Here is a 21354-nt window from a genome sequence, read left to right on the forward strand (position 1 = left end):
TAATAGATAATGATGGTTTTTTAATATATGAACATTTTTGTACGCAAAATTATTTATTGATTTTCACTGTAACACCGAACTCCCAAAGGGACCTTCTGTGCCTTGTGACGCAGAAATCAATCCAACTGCACAGCTGATGATCTCCCATGCCCCGAAGGGATGCTTGTGCTGCACCCTCCAGCCTGCGCGGGCTTTGAGGCTGTGAGCACAGCCCCGGCACCCAGACACCCCAATGCACGTAGCAGTGGGACCCCGAGACAGGCTTCTGGGTGCCTGCAGCTCTCCAGGAACCGCTGGATGATTGAGGGGGCTTTCAGAGCAGGACTCCTGGGCTGCAGGAGATAGAAATGGGCCCCTCTGCTGCACCCAGACTCCAAGCAGAGCCCCAGAAAGCCTACGCGGCCAGGCTGGGAGAGCGCGTGCCAAAACGGCACAGCTGAGCTTTGTCTGTACCCTGAGACATCGGGGTTTATTGTTCCAATAAAGAACACTGCAAAGGCAGCAGAAATCATCAAGCCTTTTCCTACGGATGCATGTGCATCCGCCAAAGAAAAAACAATAATAAATGGAAATCATGATACTTGAAATCGAGTGATGCAATTTTACACCCAGACTGCCAGCCCAGGCTTACGCGTTTCGAACCACCTTTCCCCTCCAGACCTAGATCACCAAACCAGAAGGGACCGGTGCCTCTGACTGGTCTGACACCAGCCTGCCTGCCAGCAGCCCTTTTGTGAGGCGGGTATAAGATGGGGTGAACCCCAATTTCCCTGTCCCGGGAGCACTGCACTGATCCAGCACCTCTGGGGTGGGTCGATCCTTCCCTTCCCCAGCCCGGAGCAGCGAGGCAGCTCCCCCAGCCCCACCGACTGCCAAAGGCCTGGTTCTATTTTTTCCATTGATCTGGTAAAGATACAATCTCTCCCTTGAAATTTTACCGTTCATAAAACAAAAGCCTTATTAATTTTAACTGCAGGAGCCACAGATTAAGTCAGAAGAGAGACGCAAATGGTGCAGAGACGTCAATCTTACGTACACCCCTACACATTGTTTTAGCCCTAACTGCTGAGCTCGGACGGGGGCAGAAAACACTGTTAATCACCTACTCTGTTCCTGGGGGGCAGACTGGGTTTTCCTCCTACGCATTCTTGCTGGCGCCTGGTCCCAGGTTCCCAGGGCTGGCCGCACCGAGCCAGGCAGGGCTGAGAGGAACTGCTCTTCTCTTCTGGACAGAGACCGCAGGGGCACTTCTGGGGCTAAATAAACTCATGATGGGTGCAAGGAGAACCCCACGACAGCCCAAGCAGCACCGATACAGGCAATAATCCCAAATCAACCACTCCAGGGTGGTGGGTCAGCAGGAACCACAACATCCAACCACAAGCCATCACATTAGGATACACCAAAACGTCCCGGGGACAGCACAGGTTCCGCAAGGGCCCCTTGCTAACCTGGGGCTTCTCCAGGCTGCAGGTGTGGGGACAGCAGGGTTTCCAACCACGGGCTGCGTTCTGCTGCTGCCCTCCAGCCACGTACATGCATCTTGGGAGAGGCAGCAGATAGGGAAGCGTTCAGCAATGAACACTATCTATATGCCCAGGAAAGGGGACAGAGGGAAAGCAAGTACACACAAGTCCAAAAAGCAAACAAATAAACCCCAAACTCTAAGAAAACCCCACTGTAAACGTGGGTCCTGCTGCATGCTCAAGGATTGCCTACGTATCAGCTCGTGGTCAGTTAGCGTGCAGGACGATGATCTCCAAGGCTGATGGAGATGAGCCAAACGTCCCTGTGCAACTCCTCAGTGCAGCCAGCGTCCCAGGCGTGTCACCCAGCCCCGGGTGCCCCCCCAGAGCAGGCGTCCTAGTCCTAGTCGCACAGAACCAGGCGCTTCCCTGGGACCCCGCGCCAGCAGGCGATGCAGCCGACTGATGCTGGCTCTTGCATCACCACCCCCTTCGCTACGGACCCACAACATGCCTCCTCACAGCTCGGTTAAACAGGCGGACATTTCTCCCTGATGGAGAGTTTTATGGGAGGGGAAAACACCCCAAACACAGAATACCTGAGTAAAGTGAAGGGGTCCTGCTGGTCAAGAGCCACTTCATCCTTTGTACACACATCCTCATGAGAGATCCCTGCAGAAAAGCACTGCTGTTAGCTCCATCTTCCACACCTAGAAGGAGGGAAACTGAGGCACGGGAGCTGGGTGAACAGAAAGCCCATGTCAGAGCAGAGAATGAGGCTGGGCCCCGAGACTATCATCGGCTGCATCCTGCTGACTGATCCTTGCATCAGTTATGGAGCAGAGATCAGATCCGCACTAGGGAATGGGGAACGGGGACAATGCTGTGCCTCAGGTTGACTTTAAATGGCAGCCGCTGCAAATAAAGAGCTACAGGGAAGCAAAGGGTGCCCTAGGGCTCCCACGTCTTGCCAGGGGCTTCCAGTCTTGCTGGCTTTGGTATAAAAGCCACCTTGGCCTGCCAGGGAGCTGAGGACCTGCTGTGCTGCAGGGGTTTGGTAGGAGCACTGAACCCCAGCAATAAAGATCACTCACCCAGGGATGCCAGGGTGAGGACCCCAACTCCAGCTGAGCTCAAGGATCTGCAGATCCAGCCCCAGGAATTGAGTCACTGCACGAGTGCCAAAAAAAGTCCTGATCCAGACCCTGGCCTGAGGCACGTGGTGCCAGAGCCAGCAAGGGAGAGCGGCAAGAAGAAGAAGAGACAAAGAGCAGGAGATAAAAATCACTTATCAGAAAAAAGCAGGGAAGGCCATAGCCAAGGCCAGAACTGAGTCATCATCCCACTGCTACCAGGGTTTCGCATCCCCTCCTCCGCTTCTTAATCATCTGTTATTTGAGGGCGAGTTTTGTTTTATTAGAGGGAAAAAAAAAAAAAAAAAGCCTTTTATCTGGGTGATTTGCTCTGAGGTGTGTCAGGGACAGGGGAGGAATCCAAGTTAATTATTACCTGTCAATGCAGTAGCTGGGAAGTGGATGCATTGAGAAGGTTGCAAGGCTGGGGATGAGGGACAGGTTTACAGCACCAGACAAGGCGCAGCCTGCGAGCAGGACCAGCTCCGGGCTGTGCTGGGAGCCAGGGCAGGAGTTGGTGGCGGAGGAGCACATCCCAGGGACACAGGCAGTGCTCCAGCCTTGCTGACCCAGCAGCAAGGAGCGACTCAACACGGGCAGGAGGTCAAAGCAACCGAAAAAGCAGAGCCGTGCTTCACGAGCAGAGCCAGCACATGCCGGCGGAGCATGGGACGGAGCTGGGGCGGTGAGGCACGGCTCGCCCTTGCCCGTGTTGATGAGGCTGCTCTTTGCAGTCACCCGCAAAAGGTGCTCACTCACCAGCCCCGTGGGAGACGTCACCGGCGCGGTTATCGGCAGCGGAGAAGGAAGGGTGTGGGCTGGCCAGGGAGCCGCGAGGCGCATGGCGTTCCTCAGGCGGCCTTTGGGCAAACACGGCGGCTGGGCACAAACCTCCTTCCTCCCCGGGTCCTGTTTACAGATCCGCTTGGCCCGGCCTGGGTGTTATTACTGCTAAGTGCACAGATAACGCCATTAAATAAGCACACTGCTGATAGCAAAGGGGCAAACATCACTTCTAACGTTTAGCAGCTTTCTCTCAGCCTCTGAGTAAAGGCAGCTTCCCCAGGGCAGAGCAGGGTTGTGATTTATGCGATCAGTCCAGTTAGTTCAACTCATCCTCTCCCTTCCTGCCCTTCTCCTTCACGCTTGCTTACTTAATGACTTGCTTAAACTTGTGTCAATACATTCAAGTTAAACAGCTGCTCTTCTTCAACGTAAAGGCCAAACCGGGAGGATTAGCCAGTCTCCCAGGGCTTTACAGCTCCTCTGGGTTCAATCTCAGCTCCAAAGCCAGGAGAGGTCAAGTCAGGCTAGGAAGGATGCCTCACCTTTGCAGCCCAGATGCACAATCCCACTGGCAAAACCAGTGGAGCACAGTCAGCCCCAGCATTTTACTTCAGGCCCATCTTTAGAGGAAAAAACTCCAGGTGCACTCAAACTTATTTACCCTGGGATATATTCAGACTCCTGGCCTCCATTTCCCAGTTCTACAGTTACCCCAATTTAGGGCCACGTGCACTGAAAATCCAGCCAGGTTTCTTAGTGTGTCACATGTAAACTGCTAGCTTTTTTCAACACAGAGGCCACCAAATAGCTCTTGGGAGATCCCAGTTCCCTACTAAGCTCTAGAATGGGGTGCGGCGAAGAGCCACGCGCCCAAAGGAGAGCCCAATTGCACTCAGGGGATCCCGCAGCATCAAAGCGAGGAGCAAGGACGTGGTCCTCTGAGCAGGCTGGAGATGACAATGCTTTCGGAAAAGGCAGAACAAATCTAGCCATGGGTATTCATGAAAACCCACCCAGATCAAAGCATCCAGCCTCCCCCTCAGCAGTGCACGAGTTTGGTCAGACATTAAACACGGCCGTTCTGCTGGCAGACATTAAACGCAATGGCTGCACTGGCGCACGCTGGCTGCTCTCGCCCGGCAGCAACGAGCCCCTTTCACTCTTGTTTTCCGTCCCTTTCGTCACATCCCCACACACGATAACCTGTGCTCCCCCACCCACTCCTACCCCTAATCAGCTTCTTGGGAAGTGTTCCGTAGCTCTGAACTCCCAACTCACACATTTGCCAGCTGCAAGAACCCCAGGGCTTGGGGGTTCATCCCGGGACACACGTACAACTCCTCTCTTTCCGTGGAGAGGTCCATCCGCTCCCGACGGACCTCTGGGCTCACCAGCTCAGCCGGGAATGCCAAATCCCCATTGCCAGCCACAAAACCAGGGGGATCAGCTCACCGCAGAGTCCTGAGACAGAAATCAGCTTGCCCTGCAGCAGGAAAGGGAACAGGGACAGCACAGCTTTGACCTAGAGCATCCCTGACCCCGCATGGCTGAGCCTGTGGGGTTTGCACACGAGGGTTCGGCTTTGAAGTCAGCATTAACAGGTTGTGGCTATCACCCCCAAAAGAAGCAATCTTTCTGCCAGAAGTGCATCAAATCGTCAGCATCCCTGCGTCTAGGCTGGACTGTGAGTTTTGCCTTTTGGGGTTAGTCTGGGTATCCGTGCCCTGGATAAAGGCACAAAGCAACGGCCTGCTTGAGTAAAAAAAAAAAAATCTTAGGGTCTACCTAAAAACAAGGGAGCGGGGAACTCAAGTGGATTTTAGCCAAAGCAGTGTGGCTAAGCACTCCCAGCACGAGCCTGTGCCAGGAGATTAGCTCTATACTCGCCTGAGCCATGGCACGAATTAGTCACCGCAGTTTGTGGTTTTACCAGTTGGCACATCCTGCGCCGAGGCCATTGACATGGGACAACCCAGCAGGTGTGTAAAGGAGCTGATCCCCATTGGCTGCCCTCGGCAGAGCCGAGAGCTTCTCACTGAGTAATTAATGTAATGACAATAATAGACCCAAAGTAAACAAAGTGGGGAAAAAAAAAATCAATGAGCCGGGAGCAGAGGCTGCATTCGGCGGGAAGCAGTCCTGACAGCTTCTGCCTGCACCTCGGTCCACTGGAGAGACTCACATGCATCCTCGGTGGCACTCCAGCAAGCGGTTCTACCATCGGCTGTAAGCGGGGCCGTGCCGGCAGCTGCTCCCAGTCGGCAGGCAGCAGGAGGCTGCAGGGAGGTAAGGGCTGGGGCTCTCAGCGGCACACGGCTACGGGACCAAGGGCTTGGGTCCCCAGCGGCAGCCGCGGCGTGCAGCCTTGTCTGGGCACTCGGGTACCTCCTTCTATCTGATCCTTCTGATTGCATGGCTTCTCCCCTCCTTCCCCTGACCCCAAAGAGGAGTAGTTATGGCACTAGGAGAGGGAAGGGTGTTTGCTCCTGTACTAAGTTAGGAGAGTTTGGGAGCCAAATGAGGAAGAGTTTAAGATCAGTCTCCGCTAACAGCAGCACACTGAATCCCCAAAGGGAGACGGAGCATCTCCGTGCGCATGCAGAAGAGGAGGAAAACACTGAAATTTCAACCCTTTCTGAGACAACTTCTCCCCCAAAGCCCCAGGACAACTACATTCAATTCCCCCCACCCTCAACCACATCTCCAGGCTCTGCTTTCCTCCACCCACCCACCACCGCAGCCAGTCACTCTCCGGAGTGAAAGCACCTTTCCATATACTGAATCTCTAGGGAGGCTGATCTTCCCTGATTGCTGTACACGAGCAAGGAGATTTCTCTCTCACGGGCAATACAGTCCTACCGAGATTTTTCCAAAAGCTGGATAGAAAAGCTCCCAGGCTCTGCGTGTTTATCCGAACCAATCCCTCAAACTTCTCCATGCCAGTGTGCTCATGGGTCTGTGCTTTTTCCTCTGTGCTACAAGTAGGAGGAAAAAAAAAAAAAAAAGAAAACCAAGTGTTAACTCTGTCCCATTTCTCAGCCCTCCTGGGTGGGAGGCTGGATCTTTTCCCAGCAGCTTGGATCAAAACTTACAGACCCTCTTTTTATTCTTTTTTATTCTCTCCAGCTCTGCCACAATTTGCACAACCACACAAGGACCGTGGTGTAACCCTCACAGCTGAGAAACACAAAGTTGGAGCCATAAACCAAAACCAAACAGCTCTGAATTTCAGAGCAGGTCTGAGCTTGCTCTGTAATTCCACCTAATCCTTACAGCAACAAAAGGAAAGGAGGAAACCTGAATCCAGGGTTGTATGCAGAGGAGGTGTGAAAGGTGAGGATGGGAACGATTTGGGCATCTCTGATCCCAACAGCTCCAAGTACTGGTGGGGCAGGGCAGAGACATCAAGCGCCCATTTTAATGCAGGTGTCTGTGGACAGCTTTTGGCAGAAGAGCAAGGGAGGTCACCACACAGCGGCTTTTACAGCAGCGCACACCTCAGCCTGCCCCCCGCCATCCTTTTTACTTTTAACCTCCCCTTTGTTCAACGTGGCAGGTGACCCCCAGGCAGACGAGCCATGTCGGGCAACAAAGTCTCAAGGCAAAAGCCCTGCCATCACTGCAAGAGCAGGTCAGCCTCAGCCCCACCAGGCACCTCCATGATCCACTATGAGAAGTTCTGGCTGTACCGTCACTGCTCTTCAGTGCAGCAGAGGGACAGGCAAGCTCAGAAAGCTGGGCAGCTCTTCTCAGGGCTGCTGGCCATGAACGTGGTGTTTCTGGGCAGCGCCTTCCTCAGCAGTATGATTTTCAACCACGTGGCCATCACGCTGGCAGACGTCTGGATCCTGCTCTCCATCCTCAAGGTCTTGTGCCTGTGCTGGATAACCTACTACCTGCTGGGCACCAGCCGACAGCCGCACGCAGTGCTGTACCGGGATTCCCACGCTGGACCAGTCTGGATTCGGGGTAAGTTCTGCTTTTATTTATCAACTCATGCCTTTCCCCTTCTTCCCAGTGCTTGGAAGATAAAGAAATTCTTCCCTCACTACTAACAAAGCTAGCAGCCACAGGAGAGGTAGTTAGGGCATTAGGAATCTCCCGGTGCCCTGCCAGTTTGTGGTGCGAAACTGCGGCAGACATGGGCATGGTAGATGCCACAGAGAGGAATCAGAGCAGCTGGGAAAGTCTTGAACTTGGCTTCCCTTCAGCCTCCAACACAACCTCACTCTGCGGTCCCTTCCCAAAGTGCAACCCAGGCATCTCCCAGCAACTGAGCATGTGGGAGAGACGCAGGAAGGTTTTAGGCATGGCCCTTTTGCAAAGTAAGAGAACCACCACGTTTACTATCCAAGGGCATCAGCAGCCCCATGCCACCCTCGTCCTTGTTTAACATCACGGCAGCAGTCCAGTTTCCTGCCCCGTGAGTCACATCCCAATGACACCCAGGTTTTCCCTGGAGATTTCCCATCAGTAGTTGTCCCACTTTGTGAAATGACACTTCTTCAAGCAGCCCTGCCTCTGGTCTACCCTGGAGTTTCTAATTAGTGCATGGTCTTATTAACTAAGCACAGAGAATTAAAGAGAAGAAATATGCAAGGCACCTGAGTACCTTAAGCTGCAGAGAGGTGTCCAAAGCAAAAGGGAGAAACAATTAAACGGTCCTAACTTCTGCAGACTGGTGCTGCCAAAAGCCTCAGCAGACCTGCGTTCATCTCAGGATTTCTCTGCAAGGCAGAAACCATCACTTGCCATTAGCTTACCTCTGTTAGTCCAGATTGGACAGAAAAGGCCAAAACCCCTGTTCCCACCTTGTATCCAAGCACAGGAAAATACCTTGCGTTGTCTCAACGCCTTAAACCAGCCAAAGAAAGCAACCAGGTTCAGGAATCAGACTCCCCTTTGTCCCCTTCTCTCAAAATCATGAGACTTCCAAAGGGGAAGGCTTCCAGCTCCACCCAAATCCAGGAGGCTTGAGGTCTTGAGTCCCCAGCTGGTCTCAGATGCTCCACAGACAGGTCTTTGTTTATTTACTGGTGCTTTTGCTGTTTGCCCAGGGTCAGTGCTGCTGTTCGGCAGTTTCAGCATCCTCCTGAACGTGTTTCAGATTGGCTACAGCACAATTCTCATCCAGTGCAAATCCAGGGTGGAAATTGTGTTCCCCAGCATTGAAATCCTTTTTATTTGCACCCAGGTACTGCACATTATCCTTCTGGAAGCTTGCTTTTTCTCTCTGTCCCCCCCATTCCTGGGAGCCCAAGGGGTGGCGGGAAGTGGGGAGACTCGGGAAAGTGGGTGCACATGAGACATTCTCATGAGCATGAAAGGCACTAAAGTATCACACGCCATTTCGAATACCACCCACTCACACCCCTGATGTGCCAGACTGAGACACAAAGATTTAGAAAGAATTCTCTCTAGCAATACCTGATATACTGTAAGATCCAGAGGAGTTTGTTTTGAAGCATCAAAATAGGGAGAAAGGAGAGGAAATCTGAGATTTTGCCAGAGATGACTTTGCACCAGCCTGAGTCCCAGCCCTTCTGCTCACGCATCCCCCAACAAAATCCTTTGTGCGCAAAAGTATCTCGCACCATTCGTGACTTGTTACTCTGATACCAACCCTCTTCTTTCCAGACCCAAAGCCATATTTAAAAAGCGAACTAGTTCCCATCTCAGCAGCAAATACCCACACATATCCAAGACAGATATGTAGATCTCCTAGATCTGCATTAGGTGCAGGCACACGCATGCTGCGCTCACCTAAGGATGCCAGCACATGCCTCAATGCTGAAACGCAGGTACGCACGTGCCCCTGCACCACTCGCACAGGAGCAGGTTTGCTCCCGCTTGACACGTGCCTTCTTGCCTGCCTGTCCCTTTCCTGCGTGTGCGGCAGGCTGCCAGCTTTACCCTGCTCATGTCATTATCGTTATCAATTTGCAGGCTTTTTTTCTGTGGCATCACTCGAAGGACTGCATTCAGGTCCAGCACAACTTCACCAGGTACAAAAAGGGAAAAAAATGCCTTCTACTTCTCTAAAGAGACTCTTCCTCTCTCTCTGTGATCTCCCTTATTCCTGCTAGAACTGCCTTCATCTGATCTTACACTGACTCTCCGTACTCTGTATCACACAAGAACCAATCTATGAGTTGATCAGACTCATCCTCCTTCCACGGACCTGGGCTCACCAGCTCCCTTCGGTTTTCACTTGTGCCTTGGACTGCTGCAAAAAGGGGGAAAACTGCCTGCTACTTCTCTAAAGAAACATACTGTAGAAGTGCCTTTCTCCTCTCCCAGGTGTGGGCTGATGCTGACCATAGCCACCAACCTCCTCCTCTGGCTCTTGGCCGTGACCAACGACACCATTCACATGGAGATTGAATCTCAGCTGCGTGAGGTGGAGCGGCGATTTGCAGGCAAGGCTCCTGTTCCCCATCCCTACTTGGGTTAGGCTGACATAGATGACCTCTGGGGGGACAACAGTTCTTCAGCAATTCAGGTATCACAACCAGTTCTCCCAAATACTGCACCTTCACTATTACTGGAGGTTGTCTTGAGGAGATGGGCTGCAAGGGGAGGACATCTTCACGGGGACGACCTCATGTGCAACCCTGGAACTGAGGGCTAGGAAAGGAAAAGCCCACCGTATATTAGCATTTTTGCTCACATTTACCTGTCAGCTGCAAGCAAAAGATTGCCAGACCAGAGAGACTCATGCAGTTGCTGTGCTCTTATTTCTGAAGATACAGGGGGGGAAAAAAGGGGAAATTAATATTCCAAGGGTAGAGATAGAGGAGGCTTCACTGTCTCTCATCCAGCACCTATGGTGTTGGCCAGAAGGAGCACTTCGTATTTGGGAAAAGACATTTGCTAAACCCTGTTATTCTGAATCCTCGCAGCCTTGAGGACTGAGTGGTAATCACTTAACTTCCTGCTGATCACTGTTTCCTGAGATACAGAGAGACAGATGTTGTGCCTACACACAAGAAACTCCCAGAGATAGCCATGAAATCCAGGCCATCTCGCTCTTAACAGTTGCTTTCCTCTTCTTGTGTTCCAGGCAACGAGACTACCTCATGCATATGCCCAAACACAACCATCTGCAAAGTCTTCCAGAAGGGCTACATCCTGCTCTACCCCTTCAACACCGAGTACTGCCTTGTCTGCTGCTCTGTGCTGTACGTCATGTGGAAGAACGTGGGGAGACGCATCAGCCACCATGTCCCTCACATCAAGCCCCAGTTCAAGCTCCACGGGGTGGTCCTTGGGCCACTGTTGGGCACCATGACCATAATCATCGGGATCTGTGTCTTCATGATGTACCAGATCCAGGCCACCGGCTCAGCCCCCAACCGCCAGGTCTTCGTGATGTATTATTCCTACTACATTGTGCTCCTGCCCCTGATGAGTGTGGTCGCAGTGATTGGGACAATCATCCACGCCTTGGAAAAAAAGGAGCTGGACACGCTGAAGAACCCTACCCGCAGCCTGGATGTGATCCTGTTGATGGGGGCTGCCCTCGGCCAAATCGGCATGTCCTACTTCTCCATTGTTGCCATTGTGGCCACTGACCCCAGGGACCTGTTGAACAGTCTCATCCTGTCCTATTCTGTCCTCCTCATCTTTCAGAACATCACCCAAAACGTCTTCGTCATTGACGGGCTCCACCGGCAGCCCTTTGTAGCAGCAGCGGAGGCCAGACACGCAGGACATGCCGGGCAGCATGCAGCGGCTTCAGAGCTACCTGGTGAAGAGGAAACCACAACAAGCGGCAAAGAGGAGCACACACAGATGTCTCGTGACATAGAGAGAGAAATGAAAGAAGAGCAGAATCATGAAGCCTATGACCAGAGACAAGTGAGCATGCTGGAGCTGGGACAGGAGATCCGGAAAGCTTCTCTGTCCTATATCCATAGCTACTCTCACCTGAGTTGGAAGAGAAAAGCATTAAGGGAGATCTCGTTCTTCTTGGTTTTGTGTAACATCATAGTAAGTATTGTTCTCTCTCCTCCATCACAGCTTGGCTGAGCCATGATGACCTGTGATAGAGCCGTGCTGCTCTTGTCTTTCTCTTGGGCTGCTATTCCAGACAAGAAACTTTTGCCCACCAAGTTTCAACCTACTGGTAAAGCAAGTCAAGACCGTTTTTTCTGTTAATACCCCACTTCCATAATTATAAGGTCTCTCTTTCAACCTAAGAGCCAAATATGGCTAGGTTTCCTGGGTGCAGGAAGGAGACAGCTAATAAATCCTTATGTGCCAAAATTTTAGCCTCTGAAAAAGTTATCAAACTCATTAAGGGTGTTTCATGAGATAGGTGGAGAAACATGAGGCACCAGCAGTGAGTCTTTGTAAACATGAGTCTCCAGGATTGAAACTCACCCAATAATGTACACTCTGCTCTGGGATCTTGAATCAACATGGATCTTCACTGCAGCCTTAATCCAGTGAAAACAAATTGGCCAAGGAAACAGTGGGGCAGAATGAGGCCATGATTAGGTTCCCAGGAATTCGACAGGATTTGACTTCTAGCAAGGAGTCAGCAGCATAACTAGGGAATTTTTCTTCTTTTTCCTGGTACAGAGACTCCTCCGATACTCTTGAGATATTCCTACAACCACTTGAGCCAGTGCTGAGATTAGAGTGCAGGTAGGTGACAGTTTGTCATCCTCTGACTTCTGCTCTTCTCTCCTTACACCTCTTTAGCTGTGGGTCATGCCCACATTTGGGGCTCACCCTGTCTTCGAGAATGGACTGGAAAAGTCATTTTACGGCTACTCCACTTGGTTTGCGATCGTCAACTTTGGCCTCCCACTGAGTGTGTTCTACCGAATGCACTCCATCGGGGGACTCCTGGAGGTCTACATCACAGCCTGAATCAAGCTGACTCCCAACCCCAGAGCCTGGGGCGAAACAATGATGCTGAACAAAGATGCAGTAAGCAGCGGATGCGCACGTGGAAGCTTTTAAGCTTTTTTCCCTCCAGCTTCTGCTTTGATTTCTCCTTGCACAACAACTCCGTGAGTTTCAGAAGAAAAGGAGGTTGGTTTAAATTATCATTTTTTTCTCCACAGAGAACAGACTCAAAGCCCATAAACAAACTGTCTTACTGCTCTAAGGAAGCATGCATGCTGGTACTTTTCAGCAGTCTGCCAGTAGATGCTGTATGGTAGCAAGTGGGACTTTACCAGCTCCTATTAAAATCTTCCAGACAAAGGAATGCAAGAGCAGCCTTCAACAAAAGCAACAAAGATTGACCTACACTCCACAGAACTTCAAAAATCCACAGTCAAGGACCGCCAGCCCCACCACTGCTCACCAACCCACAGCACAGAAGAGACTTGTCAGTACCAGCCACGTGAGAGGAACATACAGCCACAGTCATTCAGAAATGAACCAAACGTACATTTCTTGTGTGTAATTTTCAAAAAGATGCTGGTAGCTCCTCTAATGGTCATAACAAGGAGTATTTCTGTTTGTTCCCGGTTATGACATCCAGCACGCCAACTTGTACAGCACCACTGAAGTGCCAAGCTCTTGCTGCCAAGCTCAGCACTGAAGAGCAGGACAGGCCTTCACACTTGCACCGGTTCAGTGCGCTTTTTCCCATTATCAAAACCAGAAGCTACAGCATTACCTTGCCTTACTGACAATAAACACCGCTCCTCCTTACAGGCACTCACATAGCCTCAAGTGAGAAGTACTATCGCTGATCCTTACTCGATGCTACTGGTGCATGATGTTATCAGCAGTATGTACTAGCAAAGGTCCCACGCTTGCACACAGAGCTAGTTCAAGAAAGAGCTACTGCCAGATCTACTGTCAATCCCTCCCTACCCCAACTCTTCGATCCTGGCTGCTGCTTTGCACACTCACAAACATTTTGCAAGGTGCACTGCACGTAAGGGAACACGGTTGCACAGCACAGTGCCTGCTCAGAGACCCGTTAGTAGTTGTTCCGTAGGAGATGCTTGCTTTGTCAGGACATGGGAGAGCAAGGGGGCTTGCAACTATGGGTCCCAAATACAGGGCCTGATGAATGGAAATAAAGAGATTGAATTTTCATGTGTATGTTGTGAAATCTCTGGGTCTGCTCTGCACTCACCAAAGACCACTCAAAGTCAGCAGCCGTTGACTTACACCACTCTTGCATTCAGAGGTTATATGAAATTTAAGGGCAGGCTTTGTTTTACCATCAGTCAAAATCTTTCATGACTCTTAATCAAGACCAAAGTAGCACGATATAAAAGGCATCAATGTTATCGCTTCTGTTCCTCCATAAATCAATCCCAGAATCAGTGTGGGTTTAGGATTAGAGCCTATTTATGGTGTTTTTTTGTGATCCCCTAGAAAAGCAAACTCTCCCAAGACAGTAACAGTGATGAGAGCTAGAAACTCCTGACCACATGCATCCAACTCCCCTTAGGATTCAGCATTCAGGCACCCTTCTGTCAAACTACAAGTGAGAATGATTGCATGAGCATGAACTTTGCCCAATAAGTGCTTTTACTTAGGCCTGTGTCAACGGAAATATGCCATGAGAAATAACAGTTGGATAAATTAGGCTCCAATAAAGGTTATTATTATTTTCATGTCGCAGTTTATACCAAGGGATCTACAGGAGATACGTACCAAGGTCTGGCCCTTTCAAAAGATGAACATGGTCTCAAACCTTCTTCCTAATTATTGACAGCCTGGAGACAAGCAATGCATGGCCTGGAGTTTATCTGCAGCCTAATAGATAAAACACTGTTGAAGTTACTGAGCCTCCATGTGACTCTGAAGGTTTCCCACTGAGATGTAAATACTAAGTCCCGCAGGTACTATGTGCAAGAGAAGATGATGGCTTTGTGATTTCTTCCTGGTAAACAGATGGACTCCCTGATCCATGATTAGCGTGAACAGGAATGAAGCCCACCAGCTCCAACTCTTACCCACAGCCACTATAGACCAGATAAGTGGTCAAGGCCCTCTACGTCCTTTCCTAACAACACTCAGTTCTAAAGCTGTAGATGAAGATAAGAAATCCCACAATAGAGTAAAAGCACTCTTCCAAGTCAAAAAGAAATATAGGGTCCACAGTTTCAGCCCTTTCTCTTAGGGAGGTTCTGTCTCTGGACTGATTTGTCTCTACTTCCAGGAGGGGGAAAACCATGAACACACAGTTTGCGTGCAATTAAAACTGCCTTCGGCGCCTTCGGCTCCTTCACCAGACTAGCAGCAGGGCTCGGGACAGTAATCTGGAAGCCTAGTGAGAAGTGAGCTAGCCGTGAGTCCTGAATCCGACACAGCCAGGACATGTCAGTGGCCCACCTGCTCCTTTGTCATCTGCCCCACCACCTTTTGTCATCTGCCATCTGCAAATGACTTCCAGAGCTCTCCCAGGGCCGGGGTGTCTGTTTTATGGGTCTCAACTGCACAAAGGTTTTAGTACACAGTTCACAAAGTCACGAGAGTTGATGCTATTTAATCTAGTGCCTTTTCCGTACTCGTTGAGGCAGTTACCTTTGATGATGTTTCATGCTCTAAACACGGAAATGGCCACAATCACACAGTTCAGGCTCATTTTCCAGAGTCCAATCTTCATTTCTCATTACAAAAAAAAAATCCACACACTGCAGAGGAAGCCAGCACATGGTCTCCTAGTAGCACAAATAACCCCAGCATAAGGCAAACAAGATTATAGACCTCTCTCCGGGAAAAAAAATAAGCAACCAACTGCATGTTTCAGATAATCTTTATCTTTCTCTCTGTAAGCAAATAGTTTACAGTGCAAGTTGATTTCCACAGAACAAGAATCAGACTCCAAACACCAAGAAACAAACAAAAAAGGTTTCCAGAGGAACTCACAAAGAAACAAAGCAGAAAAGAGAGGACGGAAGAGATCATGAGAACCAGCAGATCCATGGGAGGGAAGAGGCAAGCATGTGGGACACAGGATGCCCCCTTCCAGCTGAGAGGTGCAAGTGCCATACAATCAGAGGCTGGCCCCACCAAATCACATTCTTGTATACGAGAGAGATTCCAAGTAAAACAGAGACCTCACCCTCTTTATATCTGAACAGAGATGGGGTCAGGATGGGAGCAGTGCTAGATGGCAAGGTAGGTTGGAGATGAGAGGTGGGTGGGGGAATAACCTCTGTTTCACATGTTTCTTATCCTTCAGAAAACCACTCAGGTTTTATTTCAGCTTTCTACTGGCCTGAGACCCCAGGCCACTTTAGTGCCCCAAGCAGGAAACCACCTGACTACAAGCCAGCAGTACACTAGAGCAGCACTCTCTCTAGGAGAGGACGGTCAAGTCACTATCACTCTAGCGTCAAAACTTAGGCAAGGGTTACAAGACACAGAAGCGTGTGCCAGACCTGTCCCCTTACTTTAACGCATGAGGCCAGTTTCCATGGAGTGATCTCACCGGTTCTAAGCTGCGGCAAACAGCTCACAGCCAGTGATCCTCCCAAGAGCCTGAATACCGGAGCACCAAGGACTAAGCTTTGGTGGAGGGAAAGGTCTCTGTTCATGCCACGACCCCTCACATTTCATTGTCTAAAGACTACGCAGGTCTAAAACAGCAGCCCCTCCCAGCAGAATATAAAATTTGACGCAAACCCCAGGATGTCTCCACCTACCAATGTGCAAGCACATGCTGCTGAATCCAGCCAGCAACAGCAGGTCTCCCACCAATTCCAGTTCTGGCTTCCCAGACTTCACGTGCCTGGGACCCAATACATTCAAGATCTGGTAACTTAGTCACTAGCAAAATGCCCTGAAGAATTGAACTTTGCCTCAGCACTCTCCACTCCCTACTGACATGGAGATGGTTTTCCTCCTACAACTTCCAAATTCCTCCTACAACTTCCCTGAGTGCCTCCCTCAATCCCCTGCCTTGGACAGTAGTGTGCAAAAGACCCTTTCACTCCCTGCATTGCATCAGCCTGCCGGGTGAAGATGGAAGGATATGGTTCCTTTCAAACCCAGGTGACACTGTCCTTTCAGTCAACAGGAGAAGACTAAAAGAGTTTAACAGTCACGTCTCTTCTCCTTGCTCTCACTGAGCCAATCCCTTCCTCCCTGTGTGCTCTCATGGATTAAGCAGGGCTTTCCAAAGTGACACATGCTCCACTGCAACAGCCCACCATGAAAGACGGGCTGTTGGGCCAAGGAAAAACTTCTTACACCACACCAAAGCACCGGCTACTACAAAACTTCTTAAGCAGCTTTCCAGGAAAGGAGTAGAGGGATTCAGAACTGAGACACAAAGTTTTCCTTCAGCAACTTCTCCTTTCACTTGGATGGCTTCCCTACCAATATGCAACTGAGACACCAGGGAGACACCTGCAGCCAGAAGGGATGCCCTGGAAACTTTATGGAGCCACATGAAAGTAACTGCCATTTCCAAACCCCATCTCCTGCAGGAATAGCAGCTTCTCCCTTGCACCCAATTTACAGCTAGTCTTTTTCTTTTAAATGCTGACTCTGACCAGGGCAAGGACAGGGTCAGATTGGTTTCCAAACCACATCCAGGAGCAAAAGAGTAACAGAAGAGCTAAGAATGGTCTGATTTCTAGTGCAACAACAATAATGGACGATCCCTTAGACATCTTTCACTCAAGGTTCATGGTGAAGGGTGAGGGAAGAGAAATGAGCTGGGGGGGAAGGGATGTCCAAGCAGGTCCCATTTAAAGCTTTAAATGACAGGGAGGTAAATGAAGTGATTGTCCTTTTGGTCTCTCAGCTGGATGTGAAATGCAGGAATAGCTGTGATGAAGCAGCACACAGCAGTCCTTAGATCCAGTGTTCTTCTCTTAGTAGAGGTAAGTGCTCTCTTAGACCCGTTGAATTTCAAACAGCTTCACATCTGTGTCATACCAGATAGGGGGATCCACATTCCTGAGGGAGAAAGACAAGTGCCACTTTACTCTCTACGGCCAGGTACAGGGAATTCAAATCTCCAAGCCAAGATTACAGGAGCTGGCTACACAGAACGCCTCCAACTTTGCAAAAGAGGAAATCACTGGCTGAGAGACAATGGACCTTAAAGGGATGACAGCATCTACAACATCCCACAAAGCCAGACCTTTGCATGAAATCTCTGCACCAGCCCCTCTAGGCAGCTTTTCTATTCCCTTCTGCTTCCAGTTCCCAAACAAGCAGTACTCCCTGAACAACTCCCTTCACGTCACCCACACAAAGCAAGCTTTGGAGCAGCTGATTCAAGGGAGTATCATCTTTCTATCCTGTAAATATGAGACAATCCAGAGCTGGCTAAGTGCATCCAATTCGCTCTGCAGGCCCCCCAAAAGTTTGAAAAAGACCAAGTTAGCCTGCACCCAGTTGGTTTACCTCAGATAAATAACTCCCCACATGTAGGTCCGGAACCACATGGCAGTGCCCGAGTTAGCCTGGTACTTGCGAATGAGGATGGGGTGAGGTACCGGTAGCAGCCCCACCAGCGTGCCATGCTGCAAGAACTTGAGGATCTCTGATTCATCAGTGAGACCCCTGCAAAGAGACAGATCAGGAACATCCTTAGCATGTCCCATAGACACCCCCAAAACTGCTGCAGCACAAAGTATCAGCCTAAACAGACACAGAGCCAGTAACCGTGGCCACCAAGAACACACTCTCTCCACGGTAAAAAAAAGAGTTGAGAAGTGATCAGATAAACAAGAAACTTATCAAGCAAAATAACATCTCTGCTTAGACCGTGATGCTTTCAATTATACTTTACAAGTATATTTTTCTTCTAGAGGCCCTCCAAATTCATCTAACCCTGCCAACCTCACAGAGCTCTTTACACACTGCACAGCCCTTTCTCTCCAAAAAGGTACTTACTTGTCAATGCAGATCTTCTCCACCTGAGGGACCAGCACCTGTAAGAGCCGCATGATTGTCTGCAGGGGAAGCTTTGACTTCCAAGACATCACCTGTAAGTAGAAAAACCCACAGGGAAATCGGTGCACTGCATTAGAGGTTTCTCTACAGTTATCTCCACTATCTCTACAACAAACGAGGTTTACAAAAATCACGAAGGTGGTGGATGAACTGAGTGCACAACAGCAGTACAAGAAATCCTGGAGCACTAGAATTATGAGCCACTCAATGAAACTAGCCAAGCATTGGTTTAAAACAGCTAAAAAAAACCCAAAAACCAAAAAAAATTCCCAAACTTCTTTGCAGATGGTAATAAACTTCTGGAACTCTGACCACAGTCAAAGACACTCCCCATGAGGAAATGCTCCTCTGGGGGAGTCTCTGTTGGCAGAGGAAGGGGGTGGGTGTGTAGCATTTCTGCCACAACTCTTTTCCACATTATTTATTTCCTATTGTCCAGATTCCCTTACCCAGTCAGGAGTTGGGGTCCACTGTCCACTGGAGGATGCACTAGAGAGACGCCTTCGATCCCTTCGGGGATGTGATGCCTCCTATCAATAAATATTATTTTTTAAAACAAAAACAAACAAAACAAAAGCAAATCACACTTAAGAGCAAGAAATATAACCCATTTTCTGCTGACTTTCCTCCCAGCTTTTCCAGGCCTCTACTGGGAAAGACAGCTCAGCCTGTCCCTAGAACAGGTCAGGCCCACCAGACCTTCATTCACTGAAACCATACGCTCTGACCCAGTGAGTGGCAATATTTAATGGGGTTAAGTTGTAGGACCCTGTGGCAAGGTAACAACTCCAGCCACCACTGATGACACTCTGTTGGAACAATCCACAGTGGGAGAGTTAAAATGGGACTGACAAAAGACTGCTGAGGCATGCTGCTTTCTTTTAGCATGGAGATTAAACAGCTAAAGGCCACAGCTTTACAGGCCTCTGTTTACTGAGTGTGTCTGGGATTTTTGGTGCCCATCCTGGAGTACCTTAAAGAGCATTTTTCCAAGTGTGCGCTCTCAGCAATTCCTACCTAACAACCCCTGCCCCTAAAGGAATGACACTCTCATACCCTCAAACACGAACACCATCGCTAGTCACTTTTTGGAAAGCTCTGGTCAAAAGTCCCAGACCCAATTCTCTCTTATTACTCTTATCATCACTCTGTTTTCATTTATGTTATACACAAGACATTACTAACACCCTAGCTTTCCATATTCATGGTGGAAAGGAAGACAATAATCCTTTAAAATCACTATCAAAGTCTGCACAAGGTAAAAATGGACAGGCTTCTTCCTTTTGCAACGCACCCTGACCATTCATTACTACAGCCAAGAGCTGACTTTTCTACAAAACAAATGAGAACAGCTCTTCCTTCCAACAGCCACCCTGCACCTCCACATGCACGGACTAATTCACACATCACCTTCGCAACCAGAAACAGGAGGCCTGGGGCAGAGCTGTGCTGCAATCTACTGGAAGCTGACAGTGCTGTACCAGGCCTTTTCTGACCGGGGAACAGCTCGAGCCAACTGCTGGACACAAAGATGTAATGACCCATGATTATGTTTCATGGACTGCTGGAAGAAGAAAACCTTTCTTCTGCAAGTTCTCTTATGCTTAAGGCATCTTGCTGACCATGGGTCTCCATCTGGTACCAGGGAAGGACAGGAAGGGTAAGGAAAACTGGGATATTAGGGAATTCTGTTCATTCCAGTTTATTCAAAGCCTAAGCAGCAATATTACTTCGCAATGTTTGTGGCTACAACCTTATCGTTCAGCCTGTTCAGCTTCAGTGCCGTGTCCTCATCAAGCTTCTAAAAATAAAATTCATAAAAGCATAAAAACCACTGATTTCCTTCTGATGATCCCACCCTCCTCCTCTTTCCTCCTCACTCTCCCACAACCCTCGTCCCCTCACAGCTGCCAGCCAAATGCCAGCAGCCAGCTGACACATTTAGGAGAGGTAAGATGGAATTACACTGAAATATGAAGGCTGTTGAACATTTCATGAGACACTTTCAACATGGTTATGACTGATAAGGGGAGAACGTTACAACAGATAAAGGAAGGAAATTAAATCAGTCATAAGGGTGGGTATCCTAAAATTTATCAAGTATCTCTTATTAATTTATCTTAATTCAGTAGGCTGGAACCAGAAAGAAGACAAAGTTCAAATAGTCTGAAACACCACAATCCCTGGAGATAGGTGTTTGCTGCTACCTGAAGCACCGTGCGATAGCAGTGATGATTCTCCCCACAGCATCTCCCACACCCACGGCTTTACTGCCCTGCACTTCCTGTCTGCTTTTTGGCTCCCACCCCACAAACATTCAGCCATGCAAATAGCATTGCTGGAGCCAGGTGGGAAAGCTAACAGGAACTGTCTGTCTGAGACCAAATGCCCACATGCACACACATGCAAGCAGAACAAGTGGAGAGGGTCAAGACATAAGGGTGGAATATAGGAGTCTTCAGCCTGCTCTGCTAGATTGCGATGCCTTTGCAAACATCCCCCATTTGGACCTCGATTCTGCAGTACTCTCTCAGCCAAAAGCATGTCGAGAGCAAAACAGACTGAAAGATTCTTGTAGCACCACCAGAGTCCACAGCAGCCCATGATAAAATGCATCATCCCATCCCAGCTCATCACCTCCTGCCCAGTTTGCTCCACATCTGGTGAGAGCTGGTGGGTCAATTTGGCCATTCCAGAGAAAACTAAGAGAGGAAAAGCTGGGAAAGTTATGCCTTTCACCATGGGGCAGCCATGCCTCCCTGTACATGCTCAGAGCGAGCGTGAGGCAGTGCTAGGTGTGTAAGTGTGGCCTTGCTGAAGGAGGGGAGGACATGCAGGACAGCCCTTATAGTACACTTCCTACAAGACAGCCAAGAGGTTTTTGATACTGGACAGAAGAGGACACAGACTGAGGAGTTAACAGAGAGCAATAAAAGACTACTGCTCTGTTGAAATTGGAAGATAGCTGTTTTATAGCTCTTGATGGGGAAAACCAGCAAATGCCAGAAGGCTGACACTGCCACCAGAGCCTAGAGGCCAGCGCAGCCTTGGCTCACAGACCACAAGGCCTC

The 21354-nt window shown here is 49.6% G+C and overlaps 2 protein-coding genes across 3 annotated transcripts in view; one reads left to right on the forward strand and one right to left on the reverse strand.

Annotated features, from left to right (window-relative positions):
- Window positions 1-6963: 6963 nt before the first annotated feature.
- Window positions 6964-12265, forward strand: OTOP3 (otopetrin 3). Its single transcript, XM_010309428.2, has 6 exons — window positions 6964-7354; window positions 8443-8579; window positions 9332-9390; window positions 9686-9804; window positions 10449-11377; window positions 12095-12265. Exons 1-6 carry the CDS (start codon window positions 6964-6966, stop codon window positions 12263-12265), a joined length of 1806 nt encoding a protein of 601 aa, XP_010307730.1.
- Window positions 12266-15107: 2842 nt separating this feature from the next.
- HID1 (HID1 domain containing) overlaps window positions 15108-21354 on the reverse strand; it is a 30856-nt gene continuing 24609 nt past the window's right edge. Inside the window, exons 16-20 of one of the 2 annotated variants that reach the window (XM_075770471.1) lie at window positions 20037-20084; window positions 18733-18813; window positions 18224-18315; window positions 17732-17890; window positions 15108-17278 (exon numbers count right to left, since the gene is read on the reverse strand). In XM_075770471.1, the coding sequence (XP_075626586.1) occupies window positions 17215-17278; window positions 17732-17890; window positions 18224-18315; window positions 18733-18813; window positions 20037-20084 (444 nt within the window). In that variant the 3' untranslated portion in view covers window positions 15108-17214. The remainder of the gene's footprint in view (window positions 17279-17731; window positions 17891-18223; window positions 18316-18732; window positions 18814-20036; window positions 20085-21354) is intronic. The other variant, XM_075770472.1, reaches the window with a different exon arrangement.

The sequence above is a fragment of the Balearica regulorum genome, chromosome 18 (assembly GCF_011004875.1).
Source record: "Balearica regulorum gibbericeps isolate bBalReg1 chromosome 18, bBalReg1.pri, whole genome shotgun sequence".
NCBI lineage: Eukaryota > Metazoa > Chordata > Aves > Gruiformes > Gruidae > Balearica > Balearica regulorum.